Source organism: Rhinoraja longicauda, chromosome 33 (assembly GCF_053455715.1).
Source record: "Rhinoraja longicauda isolate Sanriku21f chromosome 33, sRhiLon1.1, whole genome shotgun sequence".
NCBI lineage: Eukaryota > Metazoa > Chordata > Chondrichthyes > Rajiformes > Arhynchobatidae > Rhinoraja > Rhinoraja longicauda.
The window spans coordinates 16,137,578-16,160,748 of record NC_135985.1 but is presented as its reverse complement, the minus strand read 5'-3'; the positions used below and the strand labels follow the sequence as shown (position 1 = coordinate 16,160,748).

At 40.4% G+C, this 23,171-nt stretch overlaps 1 protein-coding gene across 1 annotated transcript in view; it reads left to right on the top strand.

Annotated features, from left to right (window-relative positions):
- Window positions 1-23,171, top strand: part of spg11 (SPG11 vesicle trafficking associated, spatacsin) — a 120,381-nt gene that overhangs the window by 54,199 nt on the left and 43,011 nt on the right. The window contains exons 17-26 of the mRNA XM_078427250.1: window positions 4,139-4,245; window positions 5,309-5,454; window positions 6,430-6,594; window positions 9,817-9,883; window positions 11,762-11,927; window positions 13,888-14,096; window positions 16,009-16,117; window positions 16,220-16,379; window positions 17,254-17,517; window positions 22,624-22,824. Of these exons, the coding sequence (XP_078283376.1) occupies window positions 4,139-4,245; window positions 5,309-5,454; window positions 6,430-6,594; window positions 9,817-9,883; window positions 11,762-11,927; window positions 13,888-14,096; window positions 16,009-16,117; window positions 16,220-16,379; window positions 17,254-17,517; window positions 22,624-22,824 (1,594 nt within the window). The remainder of the gene's footprint in view (window positions 1-4,138; window positions 4,246-5,308; window positions 5,455-6,429; window positions 6,595-9,816; window positions 9,884-11,761; window positions 11,928-13,887; window positions 14,097-16,008; window positions 16,118-16,219; window positions 16,380-17,253; window positions 17,518-22,623; window positions 22,825-23,171) is intronic.

Sequence of the window (23,171 nt, the reverse complement as noted above, 5' to 3'; positions counted from 1 at the left end):
ATGAGGAGGGGCATAGGACTAATTGAATAGATCAGCCCAAGGAACATGATGTGCCAAACAACTGTTGTCTGCGCTACATCATTCCATGATTCTAATCTTCCCAGGCAAAATTCCCCACCCCTCATCATGTCCTTTCTAAATAATCCTTGTAAAAATTATGCTGAATAAATGAGTCAATTGTTCATCATTTGATACATTAAACGTAGTGCATAGAAAAGTACAGCCAAGAACAGACCCTTCAGTTCATAATGTCTGTGCCAAACTTGAATCTCCTCTGCCTGCATGTGATGCCCCGTACATCTTCTTTAAACTTTCCCACTCAATCTTGAAGTTATGCCTTCTCTTCCTTATGGAAAGGGTCCTGACTATTTATCATAACTATGCTTCTCATATTTTGATATTTATTCTATCATGTTTCCTCTCAACCTCTGACGCTCCAGAGATTACAGTTCAAGCTTGTCTAACGTACCCTTAGAGCTAAAATCCTCCAATCCAGGCAGCATTCTGGTAGACCTCTTATGCACCCTCTCCAAAGGCTCCACATCCTTCCTGTAATGGGCCAACTAGAACTGTAAAAATGGAAGGAGATAAGATGGTTATAATTTTTGTTGGTGACAATAGACAATAGGTGCAGGAGGAGGCCATTCGGCCCAGCACCGCCATTCAATGTGATCATGGCTGATCATTCTCAATCAGTACCCCGTTCCTGCCTTCTCCCCATACCCCCTGACTCCGCTATCCTTAAGAGCTCTATCTAGCACTATCTTGAATGCATTCAGAGAATTGGACTCCACTGCCTTCTGAGCTAGAGAATTCCACAGATTCACAACTCTCTGACTGAAAAAGTTTTTCCTCATCTCAGTTCTAAATGGCCTACCCCTTATTCTTAAACTGTGGCCCCTTGTTCCGGACTCCCCCAACATTGGGAACATGTTTCCTGCCTCTAACGTGTCCAACCCCTTAATAATCTTATACGTTTCGAAAGACCTAAAATTCTGAAGTAAAAGTAACCCCACCCCTGCAATCAGTCTGAAGAAGGGTCCTGACCCGAAATGTCACCTGTCCATGTTCTTCAGGGATGCTACCTGACCCTCTCAGGTACTCTAGCTTTTTTATGTCTTTCCTGAGGCTTGTTTCAGTAAGCATTGTATGCTCCATTTGCAGGCCATGTCTGCATGGAACAACCTTGCCAAAGTGAGATAAGAAACAAAATGTTGCATTGTTTAACATTGCTTTTGCCCATCAGAAGCACAAAGGACCTAGACCAACTATTTGGAAGACACCATTGGCTAAATTGGATCATATTTTAGATCAATTTTATTAGCTAGTGCATAGAAGTATTGTGATGGGCAATGGAATTCCAAGGACATTTATTGTAACATACCTCCCCCATGTGGAGAATTTTATGTAACGCAGTTTAAGTTGCACCACAGCGGTTAGCAAAAGGACAGAAGAGAGACACAAAATACTGGTGTAACAGTGGGTCAGGCAGCATTCTGGAGAAAAGGAACAGGTGACGTTTCGGATCGAGACCCTTCATCAGACTAACACATTTTGTCTCCTTACATAGAAAAAGGACAGATCAGTTTGCGGTGCTGGCTCGAAGGGTCGAATGGCCTCCTCCATAGGGGCATAGAAATATTTTCTATGTTTCTCCTGCCGACCTTCTTTTGCTTGGAGACTTAATATAATTGAGATCTGTGGGACTGCAGGTTTATTGTACATCTGATGTATAATCTTGTACATCTGATGTGTGAAAGACAGAATTAATCAAGTAACATAATGTCCCATTCAGACTGCTGGAGAATGCAATCGACTGCTTCATAAGTTGCTGACAGATGATTTGAGCAGTGTCAGAGAGGTGGAGAGACCAGAGACTTATTAAAACAAATACCTTCACAGTCACAAACAAAATTCACAAGCAACTAATTTTAAACAATTTATAAATTGCTGGTTTGATCTCCGTTTGAATATTGTGCATGTGAATTTAGATTTATCAGTGTGATCAGGGATAAAGGGTTTTAGTTCTGGGAAGATGCTGGAGAAGCTGGAATTATTCTCGTGTGCGCAGTTAATGAGTGAGTTATTAGAAGTGTTCAATTTTTGAGAAGGGTAGATAGGAGGAAACGTTCTTCCACCGTTTAAAAGCTTAGAAACGACACAGGGCATATTTACGATAAGTTTAACCACAAAAGGTAAATCCAATGGGAAGAGGAACATTGTTTTATTTATGGAAGATAGACACAAAGAGCTGGAGTAACTCAGCAGGTCAGGCAGCATCTCTAGAGAGAAGGAATGAGTGACGTTTCGGGTCGAGACCCTTCTTCAGACTTAACTTATTTATAGAGTTATTTATTCAGACTGAAGAAAGGTCTCGACCTGAAAAGTCACCCATTCCTTCTCTCCAGAGATGCTGTCTGTCCCGCTGAGTTACTTCAGCTTTTTGTGTCTATCTTCGGTTTAAACCAACATCTGCAGTTCCTTCCTACACATTGTTTTATTTATGCTGTGAATGGTTGTGATATGAGCACACTGCCGGAGAAGGTGATGGAAAAAGAATCAATAACTTCCAAAGGTGAAGTAATAATTAATCAAAGGGGTAATTTGCAGGAATCTTGGACTCTTTAGGTAATTCAGTCAAAGGCACGGGAACCTCAGGCGGACTGACTTCTGTCTGATGGTTCAATATCACTAAACGCATATTTAAATCAATAGTTTTGTATATCAAGTACAGGCTTAATTTGCTGATGGAAACAAATCACTAGGTTCCATTTCAGAATATTATTCCCAATTCCTTCAGAAGCTGAATTAATTCCTAGTTAACAGTCTAGCAAACTATACATCAGTAGCAACATGTTGTACTCTTCCTGTAATAATTCAGGGGTGAATTCCTTGGCAAAAATTGCTGTATTGATATCAAAGTTTTGAAAACTCTGTTTGTGGACAATCTGCCTCCCTGATGTTCCCAGATGACAGATCAAGAATGTTTAAATATCCCTCTACAAAAACAATGAAGTGATGAATGACAAACTATAACAGAGATAGTGCAGGACTGGGCAAGTCATAATAATGCCGCTGGAGGTCATTATAAACAATCAGAGAAGGTTGTGTTTAGGCTTCTTCACAGACGAACATGATAGATATTTTGAGAACAAATAAACTGATTGTATTAAGTTCATAGCTTTGCTTCAGAGAGGTCTACTGCACAGGGAAATGCTCTTTGCCCCTTTTTAGCTGGACAGGGTCCTTGAATGAATTCTCCAATTGTTTCCACTGCCCATCTTTGCATCCCATTCCCAAAATAAGAATGATTATTAAAAGCTGTGTTTGAAATCCTGTGACATTGGTGATACACGAGCTTCATTTCTTTAAAAACATATATGGCAGGTGGGGAGTGGCATTGAATTGATGACCACACATAGGGGTGCAATGGTAGTTTCACAATAATCTATCACTCACCAAGATATATCATTGACCACATCATTTTAAGGTATAATTTTGTCCAGTACTTTTGCCACCTCTGACTTCCCTGTGTCCCAGTTTCGTTTAGAGATACTGCACGGAAACAGGCCCTTCGGCCCACCGAGTCCGTGCCGACCAGAGATCCCCGCACATTAACACTATCCTACACACACTAGGGACATTTTTTACAATTATCAAGCCAATTAACCTACATACCTGTACAGCTTTGGAGTGTGGGAGGAAACCGAAGATCTCGGAGAAAACCCACCTAGGTCACTGGGAGAACGCACAAACTCCGTACAGACAGCACTCGTAGTCGGGATTGAACTCAAGTCTCCGGCGCTGCAAGCACTGTAAGGCAGCAACTCTACCGCTGCACAATGCCCATTGATGTGCAAATCAACATCAACAAAATAAAATTTCTAGTAGAAAGATATTGCAAACTGAACTAGAATAAAACTTAAATTGCTGTTCCATATTTAAAGGGGACTAAAATTCAAATACAATATATCTTTTTTGAATTGTTGAGAGGCAGTAATGAATGGTTGGGATAATAATTTGCCTATTGTTCACCCCAAAATTGACATTCATACGAAATGATAGATGTCTATCAACTTTCCAGCACATTACCTACATATTATATTTACTGTGGACTTTGTTCATGACTTGCTCGCAGGTTGAGGCCCTCAAACTGCCCTCTCCTGGACGACGAAGCTCTCCATGTGGCACATCCTTGGTTTGAGTTTCTAATGCGAATAAGAGAGGTTGCTGACAATCCAGCAGGTATTCATATTGAGTTTAAGTGATTTGATGCTTATTAAGTACATTAAATTACCTGTCATTGTGCACTAAATTCAATGCACGCATCACTCGCTGACCTATGTTTGCTCTCAATTAAGCAAACCTTTTTGAAAAAGGTTTATCTCAAAATCTGTCATGATCTCACCCCTTCCCATCTCTTTTTGTTATCCCCAGCCTGCAACCCTCTGAGTAGGGTTGCCAACTGTCCCATATTAGCTGGGACATCCCGTATTTTGGGCTAAATTAGTTTGTCCCGTACGGGACCGCCCTTGTCCCGTATTAGTCAGGTTGCCAACTTCCTTGCTCCCAAATAAGGGACAAAGGGTGACATTACCGCCCTGCGCTCCATGTGACCTCACCCACCAGCGGTCACGTGCTCCCGCTCCACCAATGGCGGCAGGCCGCCATTGGTGGAGCGGGAACACGTGGCCGCTGGCTGGGCGAGGTCACGTAGGGGGCAGGGCGGTGACGTCACCTTGTCCCGTATTTGGGAGCGAGGAAGTTGGCAACCCTACCTCTGAGGTCTCTGCTCTTCCCATTCTGGCTGCTCATCGCCCATACGTTTAATCACTCCGCTGTTGCTAGCTACTCTCAGGTCCCAGACTTAAGTTCTGGAACTGCATCTTATTTGAGATACTTCTTAAAACCTGTCATTTGACCAGGCTTTTAATTATCTGTCCTAGTATGTCATGGTTTTAATTATTTATCATGGTTCTCCCTTGCGTCTCTTTAAATCATTATAAATTATCCTGTTGTTACTTTAGCGGAGATATAGCTAATGTTGGAGGTATCTAAAGTATTCCTGCAAAAGAATAATTCCTCTGCTCCCAGATTAGTGTGAGGTAAAGCTCTTTGACCCTGGTTAATTATTGATCACCCAATCGCAATTCCTCAGGTGGACTAGGATACTGGTAATTACAGCATTGCTTGCTGTCTGACTGAATCTTGTGTACTTTGTTGTTCAATCTTAGTTTGATACATTACATTAACGTGCTCCTTTCGTTTTTCGCTTGCAGATGTACTGACTACCGTTTTATGTCTTTAGATGCATCTCTGGCATTCCAAGCAAGCCTGGCAAATGCCCAAATGCTGATCCCCAGTAACCAAGCCAGTGTCAGCAGCATGCTTCTGGAAGGCCATACTCTGATGGCGTTAGCCACCATTATGTTTGCTCCTGGAGGAATTGATCGGGTGAGTTATAAAAGGCTGTACCTTTAAAAGATTGAAACTCCTACTTTTAACATTTGATCCCTTTGCATGAGGTGTAAGAAAATAACTGCAGATGCTGGTACAAATCAAAGGTATTTATTCACAAAATGCTGGAGTAACTCAGCAGGTCAGGCAGCATCTCAGGAGAGAAGGAATGGGCGATGTTTCGGAAGGGCCTTTGCATGAGGTTGTCATTCCAAGCTCCAAGGTTTCTTGTAGTGATATGTTTTTTTGGAGCATATTGCAGAAAATTGGGGTCACATGGGGAGTTGTATCCCAATTCAAAATAAACTAAAAGTTATGCATGGAACTGTATAAGAGAATAACTGCAGATGCTGGTACAAATCGATTTATTCACAAAATGCTGGAGTAACTCAGCGGGTCAAGCAGCATCTCGGGAGAGAAGGAATGCATGTAACTGTTTTTTCTTGGAGTTTTACACCTGACAATTCCATATGCCTTTTCAACCAAACTAGGCAAACATCTGTAATTTTATGCTCAAACTGCAGTTATTCAGCTGTGCTGTCTGAGAGAGCTAACCAACTTACTTCCGATCTCCTGCCAAATCTTCACATCCCCTTTAATGTTCTTTTGAAATACATACTCATATGCCTTTCAAAGTCTAATATGCCTCTTCTTTCAGCACCTTCTTAGGGAGCATTTTATTTAACAATTCTCTTGACTTTTCCTTTCATTCTATAATGGGTGATCTTAAATTTATTGTCCAAATTACCAATTCATTCATTATTAGAAATTGTCATTCCTGATTTGTTCTAAACTGCCCTGCCTAATTTTGAATGTCTTAGTCATTTGTAGTAACTCATTAAAAAAAAAAGCAAAGGATAACATTGCTTGCATTTCTCTCGCTTCAAAATGTTCTCGCCAGTTAAAATGCCTTTGTGACTTTTTGAAATTGTGACAGGTTCCATATACAAATCTGTATCTGTGGTTTTCTAGGTGATGCAGAAAAAGGAAGATGTTGGTGATTCCCTCTGGAAGGTTGACCCGCAGTTATTGAAAATGGCTCTGACTCCTTATCCCAAGCTGCGTGCTGCTCTCTTTCCACAGCTCACTCTTCACGGCCTTCCACCACCAGACATCTCTCTCTACCATCTTTTGCAGGTATTCACAATGCGTCTTATATCAAATGTTTGGGTTTCTCTTCTTTTTAATAAAGTTCGTAAACAGCATTCTTAAAACAATGTATCTGTGTTGGATGTTGTGCAATTGCAATACTGGTTATATTCTACATTCTTTGCCTGGAGCCTCGATGCATGCTTCCTTTTCTTTGTCCCCTTTCTTTAAGAAAGCATTCTAGCCTCTTGACACCATTACATAAAATAAAAGGAATAAGAACATAAGAAAGTAGGACCTCCTATTTCTTATGTACTTAAGAAATTCATTTATTCAAATTGTTCATATAAATCATGAACCAGTAATGACCAACAATGACCAATATTAAAGAGGCATAATGACCCCAATACCGATTCCTGTAGCATGTCACTCATTGCAGGCCTCCAGTCTAAAAAACAGCCCTCTACCACTACCCTCTGTCTCCTACCTTTTGTATCCAATTGGCCAGTTTACAATATCCTAGGATGCATTTGATCATGATATATCTACCTTAATGCGTTTCAAGATCACTTGCGCCTCTTCTCTAAATTGGACTCTCTTCAAGACTTCATGATTAACTTCCCTGAGTTCCCTAGCATCCACGTCTTACTCCACAGTGAGTACAGATGAGAAATACTCATTTAACATCTTGCCCATCTCCTGTGGCTCCACACATAGAGAACCTTGTTGATTTTCAAGGGATCCTATTCTCTCCCCAATTATTCTTGCCCTTAATATCCTACTAGAATTTCTTTGGATCATCGTTTACCTTATCTGCTAAAGCTATCTCATGTTCTCTTTTTGCTTCCTGATTTCCCTCTGAAGTGTGCTTCTGCACCCCTATACTCAAGAGATTCACCATCCCAGCTGCCTATGCCTGACATAAGACTTTTTATAACCAGCCTCAATATCTCTTGTCATCTATGGTTCCCTAATCCTGCATGCCTTGCCCTTCACTCTTAACAGGATCATGCTGGCCCTGAACTTTCCCTACCTCACTTTTAGAAACTTCTCACTTACCAGGTGTCCCTTTACCTCCCCCAATCAACTTTTGAAAGTCCCAAGTTTAAATACCATCAAAATTGGTCCAACCTAGGTCTTCAACAATTAGACCAGTCATATCACTTTCTGCAATTATTAAATAAAAATAGAATTATGGTCAGTGGGAAATGATAAGAATGGTCCAAATGTTGGTTGCCACGGTTGCCTTTAAATCAGAATTTTGTGGGTTAAACTTAACCTAGAGACCAGAGCTCATTATCCAGGCTGATCTTCGCTCTACAGTTTTGCACACATGACAGATACTTGCTCTTAGCTGAGGCATTTAATCAAGGCCTTGTCTACTTTGCAGATGGGCATGAAGAACCCTGTATAAAGAACACAAAGAGGTTCTCCCACTCCACTAGCCAGTGCCTTTCATTCATTTTGTCCTTTTCGAAGGAATAGTTCCATCTGAAAAAGTGTGAAACTTAAGAATTCAAGTTAACTGGCCTGGAGTTAACTGGATGGTTAATGTTACTTTTCTTACATTCCACGGTGTGGATAGAGCATGATAATGGGCTGGGTAATTTTCCAAGGTTCTTGAAGTTATAGTCTAAGATTGCAATATAGTTAAAATGTCATTCTCAGCCAAGGAATACAACTGAGTAACAAAGAAAAGTGGAGACTCCAAATTTAGTTAAACTAATATTACGGGCAGCTTTTTGTCATCCTTTAGCCCAAACCTAGATCTATTGTCCTATACCAATAGGTGACTGATCATAATGGACTGGATTTCACAGCTGGGATAGTAATGAGGCAATCAGTGCCCAAGGTTTTAAATGTGTAAATCAGACAGGAGAGGATGAGGCCGATATACATAATATATGTACTAAACTGTCTGAAAATATGTGTTGATCCCAAGAGTTGTAGAATGCGCAAAATACTCCCTGCCCCTGCTGTATGTTAACTTGTGTAAGAATCTCTTTTGGAATCATTTTTGTCCTCAGTGTACTATGAAGTTTAAAAATATTTTCACTCATGATAAAATCATAAAGGAATTGAAGGAGAAATTTATTGCAGCAATGTAGGGTAATCTCTTACAATTAATTATACCATTCAGTTTGATGTAAAACATTTGGAAATGTTTGCTCATTGTCATCCAGATTGTTAACCATCCCATACTTCCAACTCCGTTTTTTTGGGACCTTGTAATTTATGTGTGCAATGGTGCTGACTGCAGCTTTTCTATTAGACGCTTGAATAAACACAGCTTTAATGATGACAAATGTCCTTGTTGGTTTGAAGACCTATTCGACTTCATTAGGACGGTTTGAGTTTAGGATGTGTCATATTGTACAATAGACAATAGACAATAGGTGCAGGAGTAGGCCATTTGGCCCTTCGAGCCAGCACCGCCATTCAATGTGATCATGGTTGATCATTCACAATCAGTACCCCGTTCCTGCCTTCTCCCCATACCCCCTGACTCCACTATCTTTAAGAGCTCTATCTAGCTCTCTCTTGAAAGCATCCAGAGAAATGGCCTCCACTGCCTTTTGAGGCATAGAATTCCACAGATTTACAACTCTCTGACTGAAAAGATTTTTCCTCATTTCAGTTCTAAATGGCCTACCCCTTATTCTTAAACTGTGGTCCCTGGTTCTGGACTCCCCCAACATTGGGAACATGTTTCCTGCCTCTAATGTGACTAATCCCTTAATAATCTTATATGTTTCAATAAGATCCCCTCTCATCTTTCTAAATTCCAGCGTATACAAGCCTAGTCGCTCCAGTCTTTCAACATATGACAGTCCTGCCATTCCGGGAATTAACCTAGTGAACCTACTCTGCACACCCTCAATAGCAAGAATATCCTTCCTCAAATTTGGAGACCAAAACTGCACACAGTACTCCAGGTGTGGTCTCACTAGGGCCCTGTACAACTGCAGAAGGACCTCTTTGCTCCTATACTCAACTCCTCTTGTCATAAAGGCCAACATGCCACAATGTAAAATGATTCATTATGTTTTTATTTTGAGCAAGAATAAAGACTGTCTAAATTGTTCATAACTTGTTATGTGTGTTCACTGGGAAATTGCATAAAGCTCATTATTGTGCATTCATTTTGACCTGTAAACTTCAATAAGATTTCTGCTCTTTTTAAACATGCACAGATGTTTTATATCCACCACACTTCATGTTTTCATTCCAGGAAACTTTACTCATTTAATTTCCCTTTATTCCTTACAGTCACTGCACCCCTTTGACCCATCTTGGCTCTTCAGTTGGCAGTCTGCCAACTTGCTCTCCACTTGTGGTGAGTGCCTTTGAGATTAATGAATGTAACTAGAGCAACAGACAGAATCAGGAGAGACAGCAGCAGGGGAGCTTGCCAAAGCTTTCAAGGGCAATTAGGGCACTCCTAAATTGTTTTCATATACCTGTTGTCAGCTATTGAACTCATTAATTTCTACCGATAAGTTTGGTCCTGTCTCTCTCTGCTCCTTGACATGGTGGATGTTGCTTATTTAAAGCTAACCAGGAATAGTATCTTAATGATAGGTTTAACAGTTCATTACAAATGGAAATAAAACTTTAAAAGGCAGACAACATTGGCACCCGGGTAAAAGTGACATTTAACTGAACTGTACAGGACTAGAACAACCAGATTTCAATTGCCATTTGAATTGACATACCTTGACATTTGAGACTCTCAAATTGATGTCTTGTTTCTGCTCTGGCTTTGCAAGTCATCCTCCATCCCAAGGAACTGCCTGAGAAGTAGAAGATGCTCAAATTGGACTCGATACTTTACTGGAGAGCATCCTTGTTTCCTCCAATTTGAGTTCCTTGGAAACACTTCCGTGTGTCAGCTTTAGTCAATCACAGGAGCAGACTTGCTGTGATGTTTTACAAGTGTTCATCTGTAGCATTCAGTATCTAATTGTACATAAAGACTGGCAACTATGACAAAATGGCAGAGAGGACACTTGCTAAAGGGATGTATCCAGGGGTAACGTCACGAAGAGAAGAAGTTGACCAACAACCTGAATTTGAGACAAATCACTAGTAAACGTTTTCTTCCCTTCTAAGCATTTAAATTAACATTGGGGATTTTGCTTATCTTTGCTTACCTCTTTTGGAATATATATTTTATTTATCTGAGGCATTAACAATTGAGCGTCATGGTGGTTCGATTCTGACTGTGGGTGCAGTCTGTATGGAGTTTGTACGTTCTCCCTGTGACTGCGTGGGTTTTCTCCAGGTGCTCCGGTTTCCGCCCATGCTCCAAAGACGCACAGGTTTGTTGGTTAATTGGGTTTGGTAAAAACTGTAAATCTTCCCTCGCGTGTAGGATAGTGTTGGGGTACGGGGTGATCGCTGGTCGTCGTGGACCTGGTGGGCCAAAGGGCCTGTTTCCGCACTGTATCACTAAACTAAATTAATAGCACTTCATCCCAGACAACACCGTGGTGAATCTCCTCTGCACCCTCCTGGGTGTATCATCTTTTATTCTGTTCACAAGTGTCACTTCCAAAAGACAGATAGACACAAAAAGCTGGAGTAACTCAGCGGGACAGGCAGCATCTCTGGAGAGAAGGTCATTCATTGTCCTTTATCTCTCCACATCACCGTCTATATCTCTCGTTTCCTTTATTCCTAACCAGTCTGAAGAAGGGTCTTGACCCGAAAAGTCACCCATTCCTTCTCTCCAGAGATGCTGCCTGACCCACTGAGTTACTTCAGCTTTTTGTGTCTTATCTTCGGTTTAAACCAGCATCTGCAGTTCCTTCTTACACACTTCCAAAAGACATTTGACTCAACAGTTCAACCAGGATTGTTAATTTAAATGAAAATAAATGCTGCAATGGAAATTCTTTGCATCAAGATCCACTGGATTGGTTGCTTGGATGAAGGGCTGACCTATAGAAAAAACTCTTGATCCTTGTTCTTTAGAGTTTTAGCGATGTTCGGGTAAATGTAATAGACATGGAATATTCTGAGAGGCCTCAGGGGTTTGTTATAACCTAGATAGGAGGAGTTTCTTCACTGGAGGTGATAATTCTTTGGAATTTTCCACTCCAGAAACCTGTGCATGCTGAAGAATTTCTCCAACAGTTGCTTACGTGAATTTCACAGCGAGAAAGATCTCTCCATTTTCCATTCTAACAAAATTTGTGCTGTTTGTCCACAGACTTTTCAGGTGATTTACCTCACTTTTCTTGCCCTGGTTTGGTGAACAAATATGCCATAACAGAAAGGTTGGACTTTTCCTACTACCTACATCATGGGCGCCCATCTTATGCTTTTGCAACTTTCCTTGTTCAGCAGTTGGTGAAGAGCAATTCACCCAAGCAGTTGTAAGTATTTTAAGAAATTGCCGTACAGTACTCTGCCGTACAAATTGCCGTACATATCTTTAAGTATGAAATGTGGGTGCTCTTGGTTTAGTTCAACAATCAATGTCCATGTTCATGGAAGTAATTAATTTGAAAAAAATATACATATCATATATTTTCCTGTTTATGTTTGGTCTGTGTTGCCTTAATGGGTTTATTATGTAGCATTTAGCAATATTATTCAAGAACCAAGCTGAATCTAACAAGTGCAAAACACAAAGTGCTGGATGGACTCAGTAAGTCAGGCAGCATCTGTGGAGGGAAATGGACAAACAATGGTTTGCTTTGGGACCTTTCTTCAGACGGACTATAAAACTTTTTGTATTGTTTCCTATAAATATTCTTACCAGTAAAGGCTCCTCCTAGCCATGTCTTTACTAAATGCACACTGTTCTAACTCTCTATCTAATCTTTAATCTTGTTTGGGACATTTCCTTTTTGATTCACTGGTGAGTAACTCGATTTAATGCTTTCTTAAAGATAACACCAATAACTTTAAGTGGATAGAATATCTTTGAAGTCAACTTCCTCTGAGTTAGAAAAGTGGTATCCACCCAATCAGTCATATGATCAAAGCTGAGACTCCAGAGCAGATTTAAAAGCTCTGGAATACAAAGGTACAATCCATCAAAAGCATCTACATGAGTCCCTGAATCAGGAAGACGGCATCTATCATCAAGGATTCCCACCATCTGGGCCATGCCCTCTTTTTGTTCCAACTGTTGTGAAGGAGGCACAGAAGCCTGATGTCCTCCATCACCAGGTATAGGAATAGATTCTTTCCTACAGTTATCAGGTTCTTGGAATGACCTGCATAACGCTAATCCTACTTAATAAACAGAACACTAAGGACAACATCTTGCACTACCATGGACTTGTTTCTAATCTAGTTTTTTCACTCATGTCTAATTTTGCTGTCTTTCTCTTTTCACTTTCTTGAATAATTTACGTATATTTTAATGTTCTGTGTGATGTCCGATCTATGTGCCTGTAATGCTGTTGCAAGCAAAATGTTCATTGTACCTTTACCTCACCATACCTCTGCCTGTGATAATATACTCGACTTGACTTGAATTGTATGAAACATTTTAAGTAGATTCTGCCTTCTCCACTAAACATAGAAATTACAATACCTAAAAAAAGAGAGCAGGGAGTTATCACTAGTGTCCTTGCCACCATTTATTCCCTCCCCAATGCCACTGAAGCAGCCTATATATTTGCTAAACATAGACACAAAAACCTGGAGTAACTCAGCGGGTCAGACAGCATCTCCGGAGAAAAGGAATAGGTGATGTTTCGGGTCGAGACCCTTCTTCAGGAGGAGTTGTAGTTGATAACTTGTGTGAGCTTTCTGTGGGCATATTAGCACAGTTTACTGCGTCACAACAGTGACATAATGTAAGGACATAGCACTTTGGAATTTCTTAAATCAATGATAGGCACTATGTAAATGCAGAAAAAAATCAGCTATTAATAAATAATATTAGCATGTGGATCAATATTAGTGTGAGTTGTGCACGAGGACTGTTCATTCAAACGCAGGAGATGCAAAACTGGGTCCTCACAAAAAGGCAGCCGGGTTCATTTTCTGAGTCAAAAATGTAGTATTTGAAAATAATCTACCTCCCTCTGCAGTGAGCAATAGTCAAATAATTATCTGATTTTGGATACTTCGGTGGAAAATGTCTAAATTTAGTTATTTACTGCCTAATAATGGGACTCATTTTATGGTGCCTTTTGTTAACAAATAGAAAATTTAACGTTTCTTTTGCTGAACTGATGTATGCAATAACAAAATACTTCAGATGCTGGAAATAAAAATAAAAGCAGAAATTATTTTGTACACCCTGAGTTTGATTTTCTATGAACATGCCTTTTCCATGATAATTGCAGGCTTCATTTGTTCATCTTTCTGATTCAGGATCGAGCGAGTGAGCACTGAAGCGTATGCTCTTGGATTAGCCCACTTCACCGTACCTGTTGTTGCCACAGCATGTATTGCCTTTCTCGAGTTACTTGGTGTTGGCAGCTTTAAACTTAGAATTGACCTTAAAGTGACAAATGTGGTTTTGAAACATCAGTGCACAAATACTGAAGAGTCTCAACACAACTTAATACAACGTGCTTTAGGTAATTATCTTGCTTCTCTTGACATGCGATGTTCTATCGTATAGTGAGAATTACCAGTTAATGAAAATATTGTGTTGTATATTAGTTTAGGGGTATGTTCATTGTGCAGTATTTAAAGTATATGATACAATATAAACTGCAAGGTTTTTATCTTGACATCATTGTCCATCATCCATTTTGCCTTGGGATTTGGATAGAGTACAATCCTGGGTATCAGGTATTTAGCAGTGTTCATGTTTTGTAAAACACAAGTGCAACACATTATGATCTCAAGTAACTCAACTTGCACTTACAATACTTGGCAGACGTGTACTGACGGTTCTTTGCCTTGTCCTCCTGGTTTACCTTGAGAAATATCAGATATTTGTTATATTGACAGAGAGAGCAGGTAATTCTACACTGGGACGATGGGGTTATCCTGGAGAGTAAATATATCCGGCTGGGCTTGTGCTTTTCTTTACCGCTGCCACCCACATTGACACTGGAAATTACGATTCCAGATCACCTGCCACCTAGAGCAAGGATAGATAGAGTCATTGCACACCACAGAAACACTGCCCTTCAGTCCACTATGTCTATGTTGACTGTTTTGCCCGTCTACATTAATCCTATTTTCCCACTTAAGGCATGTTTCCTTCTCTACCTTGCCTATCTAAATACCGCTTAAACGTAGGGGTGGTATCTGACTCCATCACCACCTCAGGCAGTATGTTCCAGATGTTGACAATCCATCCTCTATGCAAACAAAACCTTTACCTTCAGATTAAAGAGTCCTTCCTTTCACCCTAAACCTATGCCCTCTTGTTTTTGATGTTCTCTACCACAGGAAAGGGATTTGATCTATCCTGTTTATGCCTTTCTTAATTTTATAAACCTCTATCAGGTCACCCCTCAGCCTCCTTTGCTCCAGGGAAAATAAGCCCAGCCTATCCAATCTCTTCTTGTAATTAAAATACTTCAATCCCGACCATGTTGTGGTGAATATTCTCTGCACACTCTCCAGCACAACCATAACCTTCCTTTAGTGTGGTGACCAGCACTGCGTACAAGACTTCAGTGTGGACTAACCAATATTACGTAAAATTACTACATGACATCCCAACTTTCCATTCAATGCTCCGACCCATGAAGACAAGCATGCTACTTTCCTTCTTCACTGTGCTGTGTTGCTGTTTTCAGAGAACTGTGGATGGACTCCATGGTCCCACTGTTATTTGACATTTCTTAATGTCCTATTTTATTGTATCTGTCTTACCGCTTTTGGACTTCCCAAAATGCATCACCTCGCACTTACTTAAGGAAGCTGCTCTTCCGTCTGCTGGATGAACATCCTTTAGAAATTCCTTTAATTTGGGTTGTTCTCTCATTGCAATGAGCAGAGAGTTCTACAAACAGCATAGTTCTGGCAAGTTACAAGTAAGCTGATGGTTTAAACAGTGATGTGCTCTAGGTGGCACGCTCCATTGTAGTAGGCAAACCTACGGTGGAAAAGATACAATGAAGGGTAGTATCTGGGCCGTAGCCTATCAACAAAGACTGAAAATTGAGAGATTCACATTTAAGTCAAGAATTGTAGCAAAGGAATATTGGTGGTATTTAGAGTAGTGGTAATAAAAAGTCTCCAAACATTTTACTAGTTTAATGGCTCATCTTCAGGTTTTTCTTTTTACATTAAATTTAGATTTACTCATAACTCTAATGTAGGATACCACAGTCCTTTCTGCATTTGTACTTATTAATAACCTAACATTCTGAATAGCCCCTTTAGAACTTCTCATTTTCTGATGAATTTTTGTTTATGATTTCAGCATCAGTTAGTGAGCCAATTTCCACGTTCACTGGACACTGCAATAAAGTCATATTTAAATACACTTTAAAATTAATCCCTGATGTCTCATTGTGTTTCTCTCAGCTGAAAAGCTTCAGAACTTGGTTGAAGGGAATCGATCATCAGCAGAAGAACTGCTTGCACATTTAGAGAATGCGACTTGGGAGAATATACAAAGAAACAATATAAGGAGGTATCAAAAATGTGCAACCATAACTAATCTCTCGCTTCTTGTACAGTTGTTATGGTGCAGCTTCATCAAATCAGAAATAACATTGAGCTTATTTAATTGCAGGGCATCTTCAGAAGCTGGTCAGGAGTGGTCACTGATGGCACAGTTCTGCAGGCTTCATGACATCCCCCTGAGCATGGCCTACCTTCAGGCCTGTGCCCAAGAGGATGAATGGCTGCAGTTTATAGTGTTTGCCCAACTTCACAACTACCAGCCAGAAGAGGTAAAATGCTTGAAACATTAAGTTGCATTTGATTCCCCTTTGCCACTTTCCCTTCTCGTGTCACCACATTTTATTTATAGACAACTAAACAGTCTGTTTCCATCTCTCTGCTAAGATGATTTTGCAGCTAGATTTGGTTTACTTCACCCTTGATATGAATGTCTTTGTGGCCTTGCTTTTGTACATTCCCTTCCTCTTCCACACTGGTGGGGAAAGTCTAGGCCAGAAGTCTGCCATTTCTTTATCTTTATAATAAGCTAGACAACACCTGAAGTCAGGATCAAACCCGGGTCTCTGGAACCACGAGGCAGCAGCTCTACCAGCTGCGCCACTGGCTCCGGGTTTGAAAGAAAGCCTCTTCAGTGGTACTCAGTGGATAGTATGGATGTCACATAGAGTTTGAAGTGTGTGTGGACTGGCTGAAGGCTTGGAGATCATCTGTAAGCTGAGAACCTGCACAGGAATAAAAGCTGACGTTTTCTTTCCACACAACTGATTAGAAATAGAAGGGGTCCAGACATTTTGTGCAAAATGTCTTCACGCGGCAGCACTTTTCTGCAAAGAGGAGGTTATTCTCTGACAGCTTACCTTTTCTAAAGTCCTCAATTTTGAACTGCAATTGCTCAATCTATTATGTTTTGTTATCCATAACCTGATTTATCACCCTACCTCCGCACCGGAAAATGTAATTTTTCTCTGAAATACATTACTTCTGTAAAAATAAAGTTGAGCTTTGTAAGGGCTCAGTTACTGCCAGCCTTGGCCATTTTTAAGTGCCTTGAGTTGTTCGTCAAAAGCTGAGAGTAGTGTTCTTGCTTTGTTGTACTTTTAAAAACAACCTCGTCCTTATGTTACCATCTGATCCTTTCTACAGGTGAAGAGACTGCTAAAAGACTTCAGTCCCGTTCTTCACGACCACCTGACGTTAGCCTTTCAGAATTTGCAATTTGTTTCTCATGATAAGCCAGCGAGTTGCACTGTGATGAAGAAAGAACCCGACAAAGAGACTAAGTCCCCAAAAGATCTCTTTCAAGTTCTCTATGGGTGCCAAGATAGTACAAATCCTTGGCGATATCTTTTGAGCGAGGCAGTACGGCAAAATGCGCCAGTGTTGAGTGTTCTGGCTGCATGTTTTCAGGTAGGTGTTTCTTGTGGCTGAATGTATGTAAGTAACACCAGTTATCCAAGAAATGACATTTTGATCACAGTGCACTTAGGGATAATTATGTTGCTATTATAAATCCATTAACGAGTTCAGAAGAGTCTTCCTTTCCCAGAGCATAGACAGAATTGTCGAACAAGTGCAGTGGTTCAGGTGTGTAGCTCAGATATTTGATAAGTTGCATGAAGAAGAAAGGATGGCGGAGACACTGATCGAGGTCAATGATGAGCAAAGGTTGTGTGAGAATAAATATTCCCACATTTAAATGTCCTTTAAGTTCGACCTTGTAAATAGCAAAACAATGTCAATATTATTAAAAAATGAAATATAGTGGATGCTGCAGATATGAAAGAAAAATAGAAACTGCTCTGAATACTCAGGTCTGGTAGCATCCGTGAAGAGAGAAACAGACATGATCTATCAGGCCTTTCATCAGAAATTTGCAAAGTTATAAATCAAATGTGTTTAGCTGCAAAGAAGGGAGAGGGACACACAATTTAATGAGGCTAATGGTGGTAGTGCTGGTTGTGTGAAGACTAATTTCAGGTGATATCTCCAATGGAAATATAATCCGAATAATGTTAGAGGAAAGATGCGATTAAAAAGTACACAGTGGGAGTGGGATGGAGCATTAAAGTGACAGCTGACAGGAAACTCAGCATTCCCTTGGAAACAGAAAGAGGTCTTCTGCAAGGCAGTCCCCGATGATAGGAAAGACAAAGTTAAAAGAATAAGCAAGTAGTATGGGCAGCTGTTAGAATGCTGTAAGGGAGGAGAAAGTTAATGCTATGGTAGCATTACGTTGATGGTGGCAGAAATCATGATGGTGGGTGATAGGGTTAACAACTATCCCGTATTAGCCAGGACATCCCCTATATTAGGCTAAATTGGCTTGTCCCATACTGTACCGCCCTTGTCCCGTATTAGGCCTGGGGGGCGCTGCAGGCCCAGATGCTGGGGGGCGCTGCAGGCCCAGATGCTGGGGGGCGCTGCAGGCCCAGATGCTGGGGGCCGATGTAGGCCCGGACACTGTAGGCCTGGGGGCCGCTGTAGGCCTGGACAATGTAGCCCAGAGGCCTGGGCGCCGCCTAATGGTGGTTGCGTAGCAACTCGCCTCCCGGGCGGCCGCCATTGGTGGAGCATGTGGCCGCTGGCTGGGTGAGATAACGTGGGGTAATGTCACCTTTTGTCCCTTATTTGGGAGTAAGAAAGTTGGCAACCCTAGTGGGTGATGTGTTGAATGTGTGGAAGGCACGGATAAGAGGAACCCTATTGTTGTGGTATGGGATTCATGGAACAGACCTGTTACAGTTTCACCACCCCAGGTGAAGCGGTGATTCTGTTTCACTTCTGCCAGTTTAGTCTTTTGCATGCAGTTTCCGCATTAGGGCCTCCACTCCATCCCAGAAACCAAACAAATTGGATGATTGCTTTGTATGGCATGTTTGCACTCGTGTTACTCGTGTATGTGCAGCAAAGATCCACTAAGGTCCAGGGGGAGGGTAGGGGTTTGATATATGATGATGAATCGAGTTGACTGGGCCTGTATTCCAGAGAGTTTAGAAAAATTGACAGGAGATCTCATTGAAATTTATAAAATTCTCTACAAGCCAGATGTAGGGAGTATGTTTCTCCTAGTTAAGGAGTCTAAGAACCAGAGGTCACCGTTTCACAATATGGTGTAGGCCCGTGTTGATTTTGATGAGAAGGAATGTCTTCAAGCAGAGGATGGTGAATTTCTTCATGCCAGATGGGCTCCTCATGTCCCTACTCTTTTTACACATGACCGAGCACGGTACAGTCCTCAAGACTCGACACGGAATTCAACAATTTCAGATAATCAGCCTTTCAAATTTGGGTCAGACCTGGCCAATTGTGATGAAAAGCCAACCTGAAACATTAACAGTGTTCTTCACACCACAGGTGCTGCTGTATAAGTATTATGATCAATAGATTCAGCCCAGGTGATGCACTTAATGCACATATAGATTCTTAGTGAACTGTTTGTCTTTTCTCAAAACCTGTTTCTAATTGCCAAGAAATCCTATTTAACCAATGTATATATGTGCAGGATTGACCCGAACATATTTGCATTCCTCAATGAGAATGATAAAATGCAGACCATAAGGTAGTCTATTCATTCACGATATCTTTGTAGTGGGTGCCATACGGTAAATTTAATAATCTGGAAATTGCCACCAATGCAGAATTGAATAATGGCGTGAGCTTGATTTAAGCGTTTGTCTGATGTTTTTTGATGACTTTGGGATAGTTATGTTCATCTGCCCATGTCAAAGAAAATGAAAGCAAATTGGGCACCAATTTTCAGTCTCAGCATAAAGTCAGATTTTTCTTGCTGAATTAAATATTTATACTAAAACCATTGTCACAAATATGTGGAAGAAACTGAAAAAGGAAACTCTTGCGTTTACTGGGCTCATATCTTGATTTCTGGATCTCTCAAAATATTTTATGCGGTGTAGTCACTTTTACAGAAAACATGGCAGCCAATTTGAACATGGTAAGTTTTCCAAATCACCCCATGTTAAAATGACTAGATCACTTTTTTTAAAAATTGAATGTTAAACATTGACTGGGACATTGGTGATGACACCCCAAACATTAGCCCCCATCCCCTTCCATTCTTGAATATGCTGATATAGATCTCTTAAAATCCACTAGAGAGACATGATCTTGGTTTAATACGATGTAATTGATACTTACCGTTTTAAGCAATCTTCCTTCAATCACTGCATTTTCCTGCAGAATGACCCTGACTTTCAGCTGGTATTTACGACTTTAAAAAAAACCAAATAGCCTATTACTCAGTAATTTCCATCAGATTGCCCTTGTTTGAAATTTTCTTTTCATCACATCACAAGGTTGTATGTAACTATAATTGTATTCTGATAATCAAAGCCAGACATTTTTGTTTTAACCTTGCAATGTGGAGAATCGGCAGCATGGTAGAGCACTGTTTGACTACATATTTTTCAGGACGTGTAATGCAATGGAAACTCACCTCCCTCCTCCCCTGGATTCCATGGAGAGCATTCAGTTCATTTGAGAATAAGAGTGGATTAATGTGGCATTGTAGAGGGACATGCATTTTAAGCTCGGTGAGCCTCTGAGAGACCCAGATTGACAGATGTTTCACTTTCTAGACATTACTGAGAAATAATTTGAATTGTTGAACTCTGGCGCAGTATGAAATTATAATCTTCAAATAATTTGACTTTCATTCAAGTCATTAGTACTTAATACACATTAAAATAAGATTTGGTGTACATATCAATTGAAAACAAGCTAATCTCTCAACCTTTGCACAAAATAAAGAAATAGTTTGTTGAAAAGCCTGCTGCAATTTGACAATATGTTGCATCTGGAAGTATCCTTTCTGTTGAAATTTAGAAATAATTATTAGTGAATTACAACATGTCCTTATGTGTTTGAACGTTATATATCTTCCCTCCCATCCTGTCTGTTTTCGCCTGCTACCCTCACTTGTAAATAGTTGGTGCAAACCTGTAAAAGTTTTTTATTAACCCTATGTCTGACTTCCACTTGAGTTTACTCTTGACCTTTCAGCTTCCCACCAGGAAGCCAAAGACTTGACCTCTCTCTTGTCCCCAGCTCTCTGTCCAAGAGCTGCCTTGCATTGTAAATAATCTAGCTGTCCTCATGTTGACTTCCCGGGCAGCTGCATCCTTCTGACCTCTTGACATCACACCCACCTTTGCTCTCACAAATGTGACAACGGAGCCTATTGTCCCAAAGTGAGACCGAACAAGGGCAGAGGCTTCAACTGTGTTGAAATCACATTTTCAGAATTATGCTCTCTGGGACTTCAGCCCTTGAGAGCCAAACTTTACTTAATCACAGCATCTTAAAGTAAATGACCTGAAATTCCATAGGTGTGACAGAATATCATATTCAAGGAAAAACTTACTATTACAAATTTAGAATGCTTCCTCACAGATTTATGGAATGTCACTAGTCTGGAGAAACTTAGCTACATATGGAATCCACGTAATTCAGTGACCTTGGTCTCCAGTCAAATCTGTAAATTAAACTATTTAAAATTGGTCTGAACTGATCTTTACTAGAACATTCATCATTGAAAGCATGTGCTTATGTCGATAAATCCTCATTATATAAAGTAAAGTTTTCATTGTGCCACACATGATCAATCAATTAACAGATAAATTGCAGATGCAGCCTTATTATTGATGATAATTTCTAACGATTAAACATTTTTCCTATTAAAGCCCACATGGAAAATTCATGAAATTAAATTTAAAGACTCATGAACTTTTATATGAGACCCTTTACCATAACTAACTTTTTCTGAGAGCTATAAAAATGATATTAAAGAATTAAACTGAGGCGATCATCAAAATGACAATAATATGTTATATTTTTAAATTTCATTGTCTACAGAGGTGATGGGATTTGAATTTATCTGACAGATAATTTAGTCTGGATTTCTACTTAATCACCACAGAATGTATTCGTGAGGTGAGGCAGGAAGATGGGATTAAGTGAGTCGAGTCATAGAGTTACACAGGACCGAAGCAGGCCCTTCTGCCCAACTTTATATTACGATCAAGGTGCCTTCCGGAGCTAGTCCCATTTGCCTGCCTTTGGCCCGCATCCCCTCCAAACCTTTCCATACATGAACCTGTCTAAGTGTCTTTTAAACATTGCAATTGTGTCTGCTTCTACTACTTCCTCTGGCAGCCCCTTCCTTATACCCCACACCTCAGGGTGAAAATGTTGCCCCTGAGCTCAATTCTTTCCCCTCTCCCCTTAATCCAATGTCCTCTACCTTTTACACTACCCTACCCTGGAAAAACAACAGACCATTCATCTTATCTGTGCTCTTCATGATTTTATAAACCTTTGTAAGACCGCCCCTCAGTCTGCATCGCTATGGATGAAGCAGAGGGCATGCAGATTCATGCAGATCTGGATGAAGCAGAGGGCAGGAAAATCTATGACTCGAGAGATAATGGTATTAGCCTTCAGCGCCATCTCAATTCCAGTGCTACAGTGGGGAATCACTCTCCCTCTCATTTACAGGAAACTGATGTTCTTCAGTGTCTTTGTGTTTGGATTGTGATGTCCTCTGATAATGTGACCATCTCTGAAGTTACAAAACACCTCGATGATTCAGTGGAGTACCATGAGTGGAATCTCCACGATCTGTCGCTGATGTGGAAGGTGCTGTTGGGAAGAAGGAAAAGTAAACAACTTGTCCGAGGATTTCAACTTTTTCAGAAGGTGATGCATATATTTTATTGGAAATGAAAATGTAAAATGTTGGAAATATTCAGCAGTCTAGACAGTGTCTGTGGAGAAAGAAACGGGCTGAATATTTGAAGGTGATGACCTTTCATCGGAATAGGTTGGTGACATTTGTTATAGCAAAATGCCATCAATCTGGAATGTTAGCTCTGCTTCTCTGTAGATGCTATTGTGTGTTTCCAGCATTTTCTGGTTTATCTTTGAGCTACAGCAAGCGTTTTTACTTTTTTCAATGTAAATTCATCTGGAATATCTTGGCCAGTATATATAAAAAGTTTATCAAAGCAAAGAAAGACAGCCTAGTGGGTCTCCATGCTACTTGA